This window comes from Lissotriton vulgaris, chromosome 1_1 (genome assembly GCF_964263255.1).
Source record: "Lissotriton vulgaris chromosome 1_1, aLisVul1.2, whole genome shotgun sequence".
Taxonomy (NCBI): Eukaryota; Metazoa; Chordata; class Amphibia; order Caudata; family Salamandridae; genus Lissotriton; species Lissotriton vulgaris.
Window position 1 is genome coordinate 511,026,424 of NC_141685.1, and position 15,707 is coordinate 511,042,130.

A 15,707-nucleotide genomic window follows, 5' to 3' on the forward strand; every position below is an offset into this window, starting at 1 on the left:
CCAACAAGGGTATGTGTACTGCTGCACTACTGCGCTTCATCTTATGACCTGATTGCGGGGGGCACAATCTATGTGCTTGCACCGTGCTGCATAATCAATCTGTGGGGGGCATAATTTAGATGCTCTGACCGCGCTATTTTATTTTAATTGCTATTTGTCATTTCGGTGCATTATGGTTCCGGGGTGTGTGACGCTGCTGTGAGAGAGCAAGGGGGCACATCTTCAGTTGCCTGCACTCGTGTATTTTTTAAAAGTGCTTGATTTTAAAAACGTGTGTGTCGATTGCTGACAGTCACCTTTCTGTGCTCTATCACTCCCCATTCCTCCCCGAGCCCAGCTCGTGGTGTGGAGGGAGGTCTTCCTATCCCTAATCACTTCCAGCGGAAGCAGGGGTGTGCGGTCTAGTCATCCGACCGCCGCCTCCCTACTTAACACAGGAGAATATCAGGCTCCAGACCTACCAACAAGGGTATGTGTACTGCTGCACTACTGCGCTTCATCTTATGACATGATTGCGGGGGGCACGATCTATGTGCTTGCACCGCGCTGCATAATCAATCCGTGGGGGGCACGATTTAGGTGCTCTGACCGCGCTATTTTATTTTAATTGCTATTTGTCATTTCGGTGCATTATGGTTCCGGGATGTGTGACACTGCTGTGATAGAGCAAGGGGGCACAACTTCGGTTGCCTGCACTCGTGTATTTTTTAAAAGTGCTTGATTTTAAAAACGTGTGTGTCGATTGCTGACAGTCACCTTTCTGTGCTCTACCACTCCCCGTTCCTCCCTGAGCCCAGCTCGCGGTGTGGAGGGAGGTCTTCCTATCCCTAATCACTTCCGGCGGAAGCAGGGGTGTGCGGTCTAGTCATCCGACCGCCGCCTCCCTACTTAACCGATGTGCTGGACGACGCGCCGGAGTCGTGCCAGAGTCCTGCCCGTCTGCGCCCGTCCACGCCTGTTCGCGGCCCAGGGCCAGTCCTTATGCCCCAACGCATGCTGATTCTAGGCGCACTTACTCCAAACACACTCTCCTGTCCTTAAGGCCACCACAATGTACTAATGATACTTCTCTTTCCCCTCAGCACACGCCCCTGATCTGTCCTGAGTGTTCGTTATCTCTTACGGCGCTTCCATCAACATTAGACATTTCGGCGTCCAATTTCTTATGCAAATCGACTCCAAAACTCCCCTCACAAATCCACAACTTTATTAGTCTAAATTGCAGGTCCCTCCCTAAGCATAGTAGAGATGTTTTCGATCTTCTCTGTTCCTTCCAACCTGATGCCCTGTTCCTCACGGAGACTTGGCTCACAGACCACTCTGGCCCTGATATTGCAATTGCTCTCCCAGATAATTATACCCTCTTGGCCAGTAACAGAAAGGGCAAGGAGGGAGGGGGAATAGCCATTATTTTTAAAAGAACTCTCTCCTGCAAATGGGAGGATATCGCTATCCCTAACTGTGAAGCTGGGTTGTTTAAGTTGCTGTTATCCCCCAATCTCACACTAACAGGCGTTCTGATTTACTGCCCCCCCCGGCCATGCCTCTTCATGGGCTGCATCTCTATCAGAATGTTTAGCTCCTTTACTACTGATGTCAACCAATTTCCTTATCGTTGGTGATCTAAACATTCATTTTAACGATACAACATGCCCAATTAGTACTAACTTACTATCTGACCTAGCGGCCATGAATATTACCCTACACAACTCAGACCCCACCCACAAGGCGGGCAATCTGCTCGATCCTATTCTATCTAATTTGGATGCAGTATCCTGTAAGCGCCCCTTAACTGTCCCGTGGTCTGACCACTTTGTGCTAGAATTTTCCATCTCATTTGCCCACTCCACTAACAACCTAGCAATCGCCCCTAAACCTAGAATGATCCGCAACTGGAATAAATTAGATCCCAATAAATTCAATTCTGCTTTGTCTGATTCTATGCCCCTTACTGAGATCAGTAGCATTGATCAAGTGGACGTCATTCATCGCTGGCTTACATCTGCTGTAGACATTTGTCTCCCACTTCGTAAGCAGACATTTAATATACATCACCTTCCGGCCCCTTGGTTCAATGACCAACTAAAACAAGATAAATCCAGCTGTAAACATCTTGAGCGGAAATGGTGCTCAGAGTACGATCCACAAGCTAAACTACACTATAAAGCTGCTCTAACTAAATACCATTCACTCTGCAAAACTGCCCAAAATGAATATGTTAATTCATCCTGAACGCTCAAAATCGTCCTAAAGCCTTGTTCAAGGTAGTGCAGGAAATCTCGGGTGCCACCAGTCAACCCAAGGCCCCGTGTTTGGATAAATCACAATGTGATTCCTTAGCAGACTTCTTTGTCTCCAAAATCGAGAGTTTATGCCGATTTCGGTCCATCTAATGTCCAACCAATTTTTGAACCTACTGCCTCTACTGCCTCAGACTTCTCTCAGTCAGAAGGGGCGGAGATCAAGGTCTGGGATCCATTGACCCCTTCCACACTACTCAACTTAGTTAAAAGTATTAAATCTGGTTCCCCTCTGGATCCCTTCCCTCCTCACCCTTGACCCACCCTCCTTAAAACTCATAGTGAACTATTGAATACATCTCTTAGGGAGGCCAAGGTCCCCAATTCCTGGAAACATGCGCTGGTTGTACCATTGCTGAAGAAGGCCAATGCTGATCCAAGTATTTCCGCCAACTTCCGACCTATTTCCCTCTTTCCAGTCTATTCCAAGATTCTGGAAAAACATATAAATAAGCAACTCACTAGCCATATCGAGTTTTACAACATCTTACACCCTTCACAATCTGGTTTTCGTTCTGGTTTTTCTACAGAATCCACTCTGCTGGGAGTCTCTGAAACCATTCGTCATCTGGTAGACAGAGGGGAGACCGTGGCACTTATTCTATTAGATTTAAGTGCCGCATTTGATACGGTCTCCCACCCCATTCTGATTAACACTCTAAAAACATCTGGAATCACTCATTCCGCCCTGGAATGGCTCATCAGTTTTCTGTCCGATCGGACATTTCAAGTCTTTTCGGCTACTTCGATGTCTAAAATTCATACATCTGCATATGGTGTCCCACAAGGCTCCATCCTAAGCCCCCTCCTTTTTAATTTATATGTCCGACCTTTGGCGGCTATTGCAGAGCAGGCAGGGCTCTCCATATTTTCATATGCAGATGACACACAGATCATTTTTTCCCTCTCCACCAGTCATCTTTCCACTACATCATCCCTCTGTCATGGACTTAATAATATTGCCTCTTGGATGTACAATAATAAGTTAAAACTGAACGGAGGGAAAACGGAACTCCTCCTATTTGGCAACAATCCTGCCTTATGGGGACCCTCTCACTGGCCCGTTCAAATGGGCACCCCTCCCAACCCTTCGAAAACTGCCCGCAACTTGGGAATAATATTCGATGACCAGCTGTCCATGAGACAACATGCCGTGAGAGTCTCCTCCATTTGTACAACCATCCTCAAATGGCTGAGGAAAATCACATGGATGCTTCCTCTTGAATCCCAGAAAACCGTAGTCCAGGCGTTAATAACATCTCGCCTGGGCTATGGTAATGTTCTCTTTTTGGGAGCAGGCAAAGAGGTTATTCGGAAATTACAAACGGTTCAGAACATGGCAGTTCGCCTCCTATGTAAACTACCTCATAAATCTTCCACTTCCTGGCACCGTCGTAGTCTTCACTGGCTAAACATTGACAATCGATGTAAATTCAAGGCTCTTTGTCTTGTACACAAAATTAACACCGGCAAAGCCCCCCAGTATTTGAAATCTCTTATTCACCCGTACCTCCCTTCCCACACTCTTCGCTCATCTAATCAACATAAACTTTTGATCCCCAGGACAAGGAGAGCCAGAATGAGAGGTCAATCTTTTGCTTTTTTGGCCCCATCCTTGTGGAATTCTCTCCCTTTGTCCATTCGGATGGAATCCAACTATCTAAAATTCAGAAGGGATGTCAAAACGTGGCTTTTTGATCTTTAGTTTTGCTACTGTACACTCTCCTCATTGGTTTAGCGCCGGGAAACCTCCGGGTAGCTTTGCGCTCTATAAAATTAAATATAAATAAATAAATAAAATATGCCAATTTCGTTTGAAAATTTGTCTCACATTCTGAGCATCCTACGAATAACCAGTGATCATGCGAAACTAACCTTGTTGACCCTTTTTAGAGGCTTTATTGGTGTTAGAGATGTCCTCCATATCCCTCAGAAGATCAGCCCGAAACATGGTTTGGACTTTCTTATAGGTACATTGTAAGAGCCCTTCCTCATATCCTCTGACCTTAAATCTAGATATGCATTGTTTAGCTGCTTTTTCAAAGTCAGAGTCATGAGTACAATTACTTCTCAATCGGAGAAGTTCTCCATATGGGATACTTTGAATCAGATTCGGAGGATGGCTACTCCGCGCGTGAAGGGTGGAGTTGCCAGCAGTTGGCTTTCTATAGAGTTCTGTATAGATGGCTCCATCTCTGATAGATACTTTCAAATCAAGGTAACTGACTGAGATCGCACTTATCTCATGAGTAATACTGAGATTCAGAGAGTTCTTATTTAGATCACTCACAAACTCCTCTGCCTGACTGGAAGAGCCCCTCCAAATCAGAAAAAGGTTGTCGATATATCGACGCCATACAACCACATTCTCACCCCATGTGGGACATGAGATTTAAATATAGTAATAGTACTGCATGAATGTTAATATTGGAATTTATCCAGTAAATTATGTCCCGGTAATATGTGGACTTTTGCCGATCCACGGCGAGATTGGTAACAAAACCGGTGTTGTTGACCACAAGATAATAATGTATCACAAACATAAGTGTGGAATATGCCATATGCTTTATTTTAAGGTGCCTCTGTTAAAACATATTGTTATACAATGAAATGTTGACTAGGTGAAAATGGCGACCATGACTGTGGAGTACTCTGGTGAATTGTTCCGTCATCGCTGTTGTTTACACAGTGACGCGGAACCTTTTAAAATGGTGTCTGACGCTACTAATCGATGTAACACTGACGAAGGAGCAATCCGAAACGAGTCTGTTATTCATACCTCGCTGAAATAAATGATTTCGATGCAAGCTTCCTGAGTGCCTGTATTCCTGTTGGAACTAACGGAATTGGTAGCGTAATTATATATATATATAATATAATATAATATAATATATAGTAGGTAGGTATATATAGTTAGGACCTAGTTACCATAGGAAATTCCGAACATTCTATTGGGAATAACTTTGGCGCCGATAGAGGGATCTGCCTGTAACTTTCCTTAAATTTGCCTCGCTGCGCTCCGCTCCTCCCCTGAATGTTTCGGGGGGATTCGTCAAGCGGGGGCTGAGAAAAAAGGGGGGTCCCAAAACATGTTTTCCCCATGTTAATTTCCGTAGGGACATTCTGACAAGGCTACAGCTCGAACGGCTGAACGGAATTACACCAGATTTGGCAAAATGGTAGGGACTGGTATGCAGCAGTGCCTTTTGTATGTTTGGTGAAAATCCCTCCAGTAGTTCTTGAGAAAATTGAATTTGAAATTTTTCAAATGGCATTTTCTATGGGACCTTTAGACACAGCTACAGCCCGAACGGCTGAACGGAATTACACCAAACTTGGCAAAATGGTAGGGACAGGTATGCAGTAGTACCTTTTCTATATTTGGTGAAAATCCCTCCAGTAGTTGTTGAGAAATTGAATTTGAGCAAATTATATATCTATATGCGCTCAACATTCTATTGGGAATAACTTTGGCGCCGATTGAGGAATCTGTGTGTAATTTTCCAGAATTTTGGCCAGCTCTGCTCCGCTCCTTCCCTGAAAGTTCTGGGGGGATTCGTCAAGCGTGGGCCGAAAGGGGGGTCCCAAAAAGTGTTTTCCCCATGTTAATTTTCATAGGGACATTTAGACACGGCTACAGCCCGAACGGCCGAATGGAATTACACCAAACTTGGCAAAATGGTAGGGCCTGGTATGCAGATGTGCCTTTGCTACGTTTGGTGAAAATCCCTCCAGTAGTTCTTGAGAAAATTGAATTGGAAATTTTTCAAATGGCATTTTCTATGGGACCTTCAGACACGGCTACAGCCGGAACAGCTGAACGGAATTACACCAAACTTGGCAAAATAGTAGGGACACATATGCAGTAGTGCCTTTTCTATATTTGGTGAAAATCCCTACAGTTGTTGTTGAGAAAATTGAATTTGAGAAAATTATATATCTATATGCGCTCACCGTACGCGCACCGTACGCGTACTGTACGCGTACGTGCGCGTACCCTTACGTGCGCGAGCACGTTTCTGATTGGCTGGCAGTCGACTGTCAACATTCCAAACTGTCTAAACCAGGAAGTGTTGGCCACCATCTTGTTTTTCAGGAGAACTGAGGCACAAGAGAGCCCAAAACAAGAGTGGAAAACACAAAAAGGGGGCAGGGTAGAGACCCTCCAACGCTCTAGCCCTTCTCAGGGGGTCCTAAAAGGGCCCCCAAAGGCAAAAAAAAAAGAAAAGAAAAATCGAAAAAATCACGGGGTACGCTCACCGTACGCGTACCCCGAGATTTAAATAAATAAATATTTTTTTTTGCACTTGGTGGTCCTTCTGGGACCCCCTGAGAAGGGCTAGGGGGTCAGGGGGTCTCAACCCTGCCCCTTTTTCGTGTTTTCCACTCTTGTCTTTTTGCTCTCTTGTGCCTCACTTCTCCTGAGAAACAAGATGGCTGCTCAGGTGGTCCCAGAAGGATAATAACATATATAAACGTTATCCGCTAATAGAATTAGCATTTACAAAACCTTTGAAAGTTATTGAAAAAAAATATAGGTTTCATGCCTGATATAGTTAGGAATTAGCATTTACAAAACCTTGCAAATTCACTGAAAAAACCATAGGTTTCAAGCCTTATATAGTTAGGAATTAGCATTTATAAAACCTTGCAAATTCACTTAAAAACCATAGGTTTCGGGCCTTATATAGTTAGGAATTAGCATTTTAAAAACCTTACAAATTCACTTAAAAAACCATAGGTTTCAGGCCTTATATAGTTAGGAATTAGCATTTTAAAAACCTTGCAAATTCACTTAAAAAAACATAGGTTTCAGGCCTTATATAGTTAGGATTTAGCATTTAATAAACCATTGAAATTGCTCCTATATAGTTAGTTGTACTAACTATATTTCGCGCACCCGCAATCCACTGCTGATGATGTCACATATTACATCATTTATGACATGGTCAGTGACATCACTGATGACATCTCAAATGACATCACTGATGACATCACTGATGACATCTCATTTGACATCACTGATGACATCACTGATGACATATTCCAGTGACTGTGTGTTTCTGTAAAGTTTAAATATGTTTTACATATTGAAGAATGTGTGGATGTATAAGTGTCTGGATGAAGGATTTAGTAGCAAATATAGGCCTCAGGAGGGGGTCCACGCAGCCCCCTTCTTAAAAAAGATATATTTTTAAATAATAAATAGGTGGCCATTCTCAGGGAGATGGGGTCCCCGGGGCCAAAATTGGCCTCAAGAGGGGGGCTGCATGGGCCCCTTCCCGTTTTTTTTCCTAGAAAAAAATGGGTCTGACCCTGGGGCATGGGGTCCCCAGGGCCCCAAATATTGTAAAAGATGTCACTGACCATGTCATGAGTGATGTAATATGTGACGTCATTAGCAGTGCATTGGGGGGGGGGCGCGAGTTATAGTTAGCTCCACTAACTATAGCGGCTGAATTTCTCTGGGGTTGTACGAGTGAAATGTCCAACTAACTATAATATCCCTGAAATCTGTGTTTTTTCAGTGAATATATATACATATGGAGAGAGAGATTGATTCTCCGTTTGTTTTGAGGAGTTACGTTAGCTCAGGGTAAGCAAGCACCTTCTCTTACACACAAAGAGAACATACCTGACAAACTGCTATTGATTTATCCCTTGCTTTTTGCCCTTTATATAGTTTATCCAGGCAGAGAAACAATTGGCCGGGGGTTGCAGTCAGGAGATGTATGGTAATTATTGTAAGATACATGTATGATATTATTCCTTGCTGCGTAGGCTCAGAATTCTTGGCTGTTTTTTCATTAGGACCAACGACCGGTTGGGTATCTTCTGACTCGGTTCCTTTTGCCCAAGAGGTATCAAAGCTGCACTTACTTAAAAAAATATTTTCAATATTTATACTACAGAATGATACTAAACAATGAAACGGGAAACTATCAATCTTTTTTTATTTTTTTATTTTTTTTACCTCACAACATTAGGAGAGGGAAAAGTGTAATACCATGCAGACACTACCGTGCTCAGAAATGTGTACTTACAGGTGAGTACTGTAACTCGTATTTTAAATACATAACATTTTAAATGTTATATAAGTATACATCTGATGAAGTTCTCATAGAATAAGATGACATGTAAATATTTTCCCTTAGGTGACATATATTATACAGAATGCAAATGACAAGTCACTTATCATCATTGATGAGTTAGGCAGAGGCACTAACACAGAGGAAAGCATTGGCATTTGTTATGCAGTATGTGAATACCTGTTGAGTTTAAAGGTAGGTTTTTATTGTTCTAACATCAGTATCTAAAAAAAAAATCTCGTTTTGTATGTGTACTTTTCAATCTCTTACATTGCAGCCTCTTTACCTCCAAACCGGACTGACAGTTTAAATTCTCAGTTTGTTTGAGCAGAACAAATACATTAAAATGTGGAAGTCTGTCTACATGAATGTCCTTAACTACTCTTCAGTCTCACACCAGTTGCACACTGCTGCTCCATAGCCTTCTTTTTGTTCAAGGGAACTGGATATGACTGCATACACAGATTCTCACTGTTGGCATGGGAGCAGACTTTGTGGATCAAAATTAAACGCTGCTGCTCTAGTTAGTTGAAAATTAGATATGATAGGGCAGATGGTTTCTGATACTAAAACCCATATTCGAAGCCGCCCAATATATTTACAATACGGGCCATGAGTTATTACAAAATGTAGCCGAAGGTGAGTAGATTTATTGTTCATCTGCATTCTGAAATAAAAGTGTGCGAATTGATAAGCAAGTCTCTCCATACACACTGACGACAGCAATGCAATTGGCAGATATGGGCAATATTTTAAGAAAGCAATTTTCCAAAGTGGTTAAAACTAACCGTATTTGTGTTTAAACTTCTTTTCAGATGCAGATGATTGACATTTCTGAGTCCATAGAAGCTGACACAGACGCTGCAAGGGCACTGTTATCTCTCCATTTCTAACTTCTAAAGCAATGACATCTACAAAGCAGTGGTAGACACCTATTTCAGAGTGATGGCTACTAGAAACTGTAACAACATTATAGTCCACTGATATCTAAATAATACCCCTCACGATTCAATACACAGTGCCCTAAGAGCATGTTTGAATCTTAAAGCTTGAGGTGCATCATCTCTTGTGAAGAGGAGCTTTAAAGGAAGTCCCAACACACAGACGTAAGAAGAGGCTGTAATAATTCAGGTAGCTGGTGCTGTATGAAAACATAAGGAGTTTCAGACCTATTTGGGATTTGAGAATTGTAGGCACATTTACAAGGAGGGTAAACTTGATAACAGTGATGTTGCAATCTGTTCTAATCTCCATTTAAATGGTAGACCTTTTATGCACAATAGTCCAACATGATACTTAAACAGTCCCACACTCTTGTTCATTTGAAATATAAAATATACATGGTTTTCAACTGGCTGGTTGCCCTTATTAAAAGAAGGGAGGTTCTGAATCGTGAACATAATCATTTTTTTCTGATGTGTCAGGCTTGTGTGGCTTCTGACTGATGTCCAAATGGCTCCATCTGCTGACATATTAGCTTTGCTCTGTATAATACCTAAATGTTATTGTAACTTTCTGCATGTGTTTATTATTAGCAGCCACTGTAGCTCAACTTTTCTTTTTTTAAATCTAAAAATGCATCTGCACACCAATAATGTTCACCTATGTTTTTATTATGTCAAGAAAATTGCATTAGACTCTGCATGCAATTTTTTTTCTCATTAATGTTCACACAGTACAATGCCAGTCAAGTCAAGTCAAGATAGCTTTATTCGGTATTATTAAAAGACCATAAAAGCACAATGAAAATTCATAGCATAAAAACATTAAAATCTATCTATATTACAGCAGAAGAAAATAATAAAACATCTTATAAAAAAGGCAATCAGAGGAACTCAAATATTTAGGAATGCTATTAGCTACGTATATATAGATTCCCACTATAACGTTAATTCATGGAGCCTCTTGTTCTAACCACATATTTCAGATAATTGGCAGCTGTATTCACAGTAAGTTCATCGGGTAGCATATACAGTCTAAATAGAGCAGGTCTGCATTGACGCAGGCCCCACAGTCTTAGGAGTGGTAAAAAAAATCTCTTTCTCCCCCACTCATAATATTTACAAAAAAGAATGCTATGAATATTTGACTGAGTCGAAACGTCATCACATGGGCATTTTGTCTGTAACACCGACCAGTCATTTGGGGTAGGGAATGTTACCATCCTAAAAAAAGCGGTCTGTTCTCATCCTACTTAGAAGCATTCTTGTATAACTAGGAATTTCTGGAGCCAGATACGGATGTAATCCTGGACCATGTAAAATGCAGCGTTGAGAAACAATTGTTGATTTATTACAATCCAAGTACCACCTTCTCTCTTCCAACAATTCGAGACAAGAGTCTTTTAAATGTTTTTTCGAAATTAAAGAACATGAACTCGGAGTTGTGAAGAATTCGGGGTGCCCAATGGAATTCATAAAGTTTTTAATGTATTGCAGCCAAATGATCTTCTTAGCCGCTGATTGTTTCATGCAGTCCTGGATCACGTCCCTGCTAAAGGTCATCTCATCTGTGGTCCAGATCTTATGCCACAGCATAACTGGTGTAACCTTTATCAGATCTGTGATATGCACGCGATTTAGTTCTTTGTGACAAATGGTGGTAGAAACAGATCTTGGAACAGCTAACAGGTGTCTGAAAAAGGCATTTTCTGTTGTTTGAATTTGTGAGCAATCGCCCGTCCCCCATATGCCAGCGCCGTAGGTTGCCGTCGATACGCATTTAGCTGCATAGATTTTACTCAAAGTGTCAATCGTTTTCCCTCCCAGTCGTTTGGCAAATTGTTTTACCGCTCCAATGGTACGGGAGAAGGCCAAGTTACGTGTAGCTATTACTGTTGTCCAGGTTCCTCTGTTGTTGAATGTAATGCCTAAATATGAAAAAGTTTTAGTTAAGCTTATCTTAGACTGATTAACGAAGGTCCTGCAGTCTATGTTAGGGTTTTTTTTAGAGGTACAGCACATGGTAAAAGTTTTACCTACGTTGATCTTCAATCCTCTACACCCCATAAAAGTTGAGAAACCAGTTAGTGCCTTTTTTAGGCCAATCTGGGTTCGCGATATTATTGCAGCATCGTCGGCATATAACAGAATTGGAACCGGCGTGCCATTTATTTTGGGGTAATCAACTTCTAAATTAGTTAAAAAGTCTGCCACTTCGTTGATATAAAGATTAAAAAGGAAGGGTGCAAGGATACATCCTTGCCTAACCCCCTTATCTATGGGAAATTTCCTGGTGCATTCACCATTTCTGCTGTAACGAACCCTTGCTCCTGCACCTCCTTATAGTTCCTTAATAAAATTCTGAATAGGGGGATCTAAACCTAACTTCATTAGAGTTGACCATAACAATTTGTGATCTAGGCAATCGAAAGCCGAACTTAAATCGACGAATGTGATAAACAGGTTGCCTTTTTTTGCCATCATATATTTGCTGGTTATTGGGGCCAGGTTCAGTCCCTGCCCGACTGTGCCCAGACCTCTCCTAAAACCATACTGAAATTTTGAAAGAACGCTCTCTTCATCAGCCCAGGCTTGTAATCTAGTCAATAAAACTCTTCCTGCCACTTTCATCAGAGAGTCAAGCAGGGAGATAGGCCTGTAGCATTTGGGATCCTGTCTATCGCCTTTTTTGAAAATTGGGATTACAATGGCTTCTTGCCATGTGACAGGAAAACCTATTTGGCTGTAGGCATTCAGAACGTTTGTGAGGAGCGGAGCCCAGAGGTCCAGACTGTCTTTGAATATATCAACAGGAATACCATCTGGGCCCGGGGCTTTTAAATTTGCGCTTTCACAAATTGCCTGCTCGACTTCTGCAGACGTGAAAATTATGTTCAAGGGAAACTTGTCTAAATGGTGAGTTGTCTCTGGGTAAGGGTCAATAGGATTGTTTGCAGGGATTTCACGGTAAATAATCTCCAATAAATCATCTTGTTTATATAAACCCGTAAAATAATTGACCCAATCGTCCTCGGGTATCACGATTTCGAGAGAGTCAATCCTGCTTTCAACAAAGAATGGGGCATTAACTTCTCTCCAGAAGGAAGTGTTGTCACGAAGGGCACTAGCTCTAATCAGTGCTTCCCATGCCTGCTGTTTAAGTTCATTTTTCATATTAGATAGGGCCTGTTTGTACACTGTCCTCGCTTCTCTAACTAGTTTAACATCCCTCGGAAGTGTCTTTACAGCCTGCAATAAAGAGGTGTGAGCTTTTGTGCAGGCGGAATTGAACCAATGGTTCAGTTTGGTCGTTTCCCTCTCTTTATGTTTTCTAATCAGTTTATCCTTTATGGTGACCGCTATCTTACTATATGTTAATTTTACCTTCTCGGGGGTAGGATCTTGTTCCAAGCATGTCATAAAGTGCTCCTGATCTTTTGTGATTACTTCTTTTAGAAAGTTACTAGAGTCAACTTTCGCCCACTTCAAAGCGTAACCATTTCTTTTGGAAAGTGAGATAGAGTGACCATATAATTTATCAGGAAGACTTAGGGCATGACCATCCTGACAGGCTTTATGCAGCCTGATACTGATTGGGTAGTGATCACTAATTGCTAGATTTTCAATGTCAAAGCCCTGGACATATCCCTGTCTATTATTCGATATTAACATAAAATCAATAATGGTCCCAGACCCATGCCCATGGAAAGTTGTCTGAAAATCGACCACAGGGTCGCAGAGTTCGTTCGCAAATCCTAGGTCCCATTCGTGCATGAGGTGGTTTAACATGGTACCAAACGTGGAGTGGGCAAAGTGAGTGGTCGGTTCGCCCTTAAAGTCAGTTATGCCACAAATGTCCACACCATTATGGGGGCATAGATGGCAATTGAAATCGCCCATGATGAGGATACAATCCGCCTTTCTTGATCCCAGATTTAAAATGTTAGTAAGGTCCTCTATGGTAGCTTTTGGTTCTTCTTTCCCGATGTTATTATAAAAGTTAATGAGTAGAAGATTCATTCCCTCACCAATAACGGAGAGGCCTTGCAGAGATCTGAACTCTCTATCATTTACCCCTTCCCCTACTATTTTTTTCACTGTGACTTTTACCAGGTTAGAAACATAGGTACAAAGCCCACCAGAGCCCCTACCTCGATTGCCCTGTATAGATGGTATAAATATGGTGGAATAGCCCTCTATGTGCGATTCTTCCTGATCCCAGCACTCTTGAAGGCAAACGATGTCATGTTTCCTTACGAAGAATAGAAATAACTGATCGTTCAATTTCTTGTAGAGACCCGCAACATTCCATGAGGTTAAAGCCAGATTAGCTTTCCTCGATGTCGGTGACGATACTATTTCACAGTGTTGTGGGCTCACACTACTATTTTCGTTATGACCTGTTGGGTCTAACGAACCTGTATATACTTTTTCTTGTATTGCAGTATCAAATGGTTCAGAGAGTGATGTACTGACAGGGTCAGAGTTTATGATTGTCAGGATTGAGCTATTGCAGGGCTGTTTTGAATTACACACCTCAGGTTTATTGTCTGAAATTGAGGTAGTGGACACGATACTACACTCCTTGTTCGCCCTTAGTGGGTACCCTGATGGTCAATCAACCATATCCAGGCAATCATACCTATTTCTCAGGGGGATACCCCTCCATCCATCCAAGTTGTACTGGTTTCTCCTTGGAAGCCAAGGCCTTGGTTCCCAGTCTCTATATCTGTTTCCATTCCAATGACCTACTTGGTTCCAAGTCCAATCCAAACCCTCCTCCCAATATTGGAAATCAGCGTTGTTGTATGAATTCATTGGAGGATAGAAGAAGGAGAGGCGATAGGCATCACCCCCCCTTTTTTTCCAAGTCAGGCCAGGAGCAAATATAATCAACCGTGGCAAAATCACCACAACTGACTATGATGCAGTCGCCCTGTATGGTTTTTCTGGAATCCCCAATCCAAGCTACTCTTCGCACTGATGTAATTCTGCTGGTATAGGGAGATTAGAGAGGTCTATTAGTACCCAACCACTGAAGGACCTTATTCCGAAGGGACCACGGAGGTTCATCCATATTATCCATCAGCTCGGGTACCCCCGTAAGAATAACTGTGTAGGGCGTCGCCTCGGGAGGAAGATGAACAGGGCGCCTGAACCTTGCTCCCTTCTTGTTCTCCTCTCCCTTAGATTGTGCAGCCGGCACTTTGGAAGAAGGTTGTGATGTAAGGTTTTGCTTAGGGATCCCCGCGGGGGCCTTAGTTATACCTGGTGTAGACTTAGGGATGTCTTGGGTAATGTTGGAACTTTCCTTTGCTGGGCCAGGAGTAGAAGTAGCAATGTCTTGTGCAGTTTTACGCCCTGTTTGTTCGTCTGTAGATTTTGTAGGTTCTGTAACTGGGATTTTAGGAACAGTTTGGACTGATTTAGGAGGAATACCTGGGGCTTAAGATTTGGCCCCCCCTAAGGGCGCAGGAGCCAAGGTTTTCTGGTTAAAAGGCAATGTATTCAACTTCGCTAACTGTTTTTCAATCTGCATTAAGCTTTTTTTAACTGGTTGCAGGTAGCGTTTAAATAGCTCCCCCACGCTGTTTAATAAATGAACGTTAGAGGCGCATGTATCACAGATACTCCCAGCTATTTGCGTGCTGTCCGGAAGTTCCTGAATATTTATCACAGGAGTGTTGATGTCATTTTGTAAACATTGTGCTTGGTGATTTACATCCGGGGCCTGAGAATTTGCTGAGTGTGTTAGTTGAATAGGGTTAGATTTATTCCCCTTTGTTTTCTTTATGTTCTTTTTCTGTTTAGCTATAGCGCCTTCCCTTTTCCCTTTATCCTTTGTTTCCGATGACACGACGTGATTTTGACATTGTGACAGGTCTGGTGTTTTTTCTAGGTCATCGGATATGAGTGAATCAAGTGACAACTGTGTGGCAGATAAATCAACCGTGACAGGAACAGAAAAGATCTCTGCCACGGTTTCATTTTGACTTGTAAGAGAGGTAGTTGGCCCTAACTGTGTTGGAGTTTGGGCGGAAGCTAGAGGCCCTAAAGAGGACCTCCTAGCTATTTCCAACTCTTGCGATACCCTCAGCTCCAACATAGATATGCTTTGATTAATCACCTCATTAGTTCTCGTGATAAATAAGTCTATGGGGCCTTTTATTTGGGCTAAATTCTGCGCAGTTTTACTTCTTGAACCTCTCGTAGAAGACATTTCAAAACAAACGAAATGTGGAAGAATAAACTCATGCAGTGAGAGTTTGTCGTTTTCTTACAATGTGGAGGACGATGAGCTGGAGCTGATTACACAGTGATATTAGACAATACGAATAGAATAATAACTACACATAACGTGGCCCAGTCCAGTCTTG

The 15,707-nt window shown here is 42.2% G+C and overlaps 1 protein-coding gene across 1 annotated transcript in view; it reads left to right on the forward strand.

The window, feature by feature from the left end:
• Positions 1 to 15,707, forward strand: part of MSH4 (mutS homolog 4) — a 1,592,310-nt gene that overhangs the window by 1,150,085 nt on the left and 426,518 nt on the right. The window contains exon 18 of the mRNA XM_086925563.1: positions 8,456 to 8,584. Within this exon, the coding sequence (XP_086781689.1) occupies positions 8,456 to 8,584 (129 nt within the window). The remainder of the gene's footprint in view (positions 1 to 8,455; positions 8,585 to 15,707) is intronic.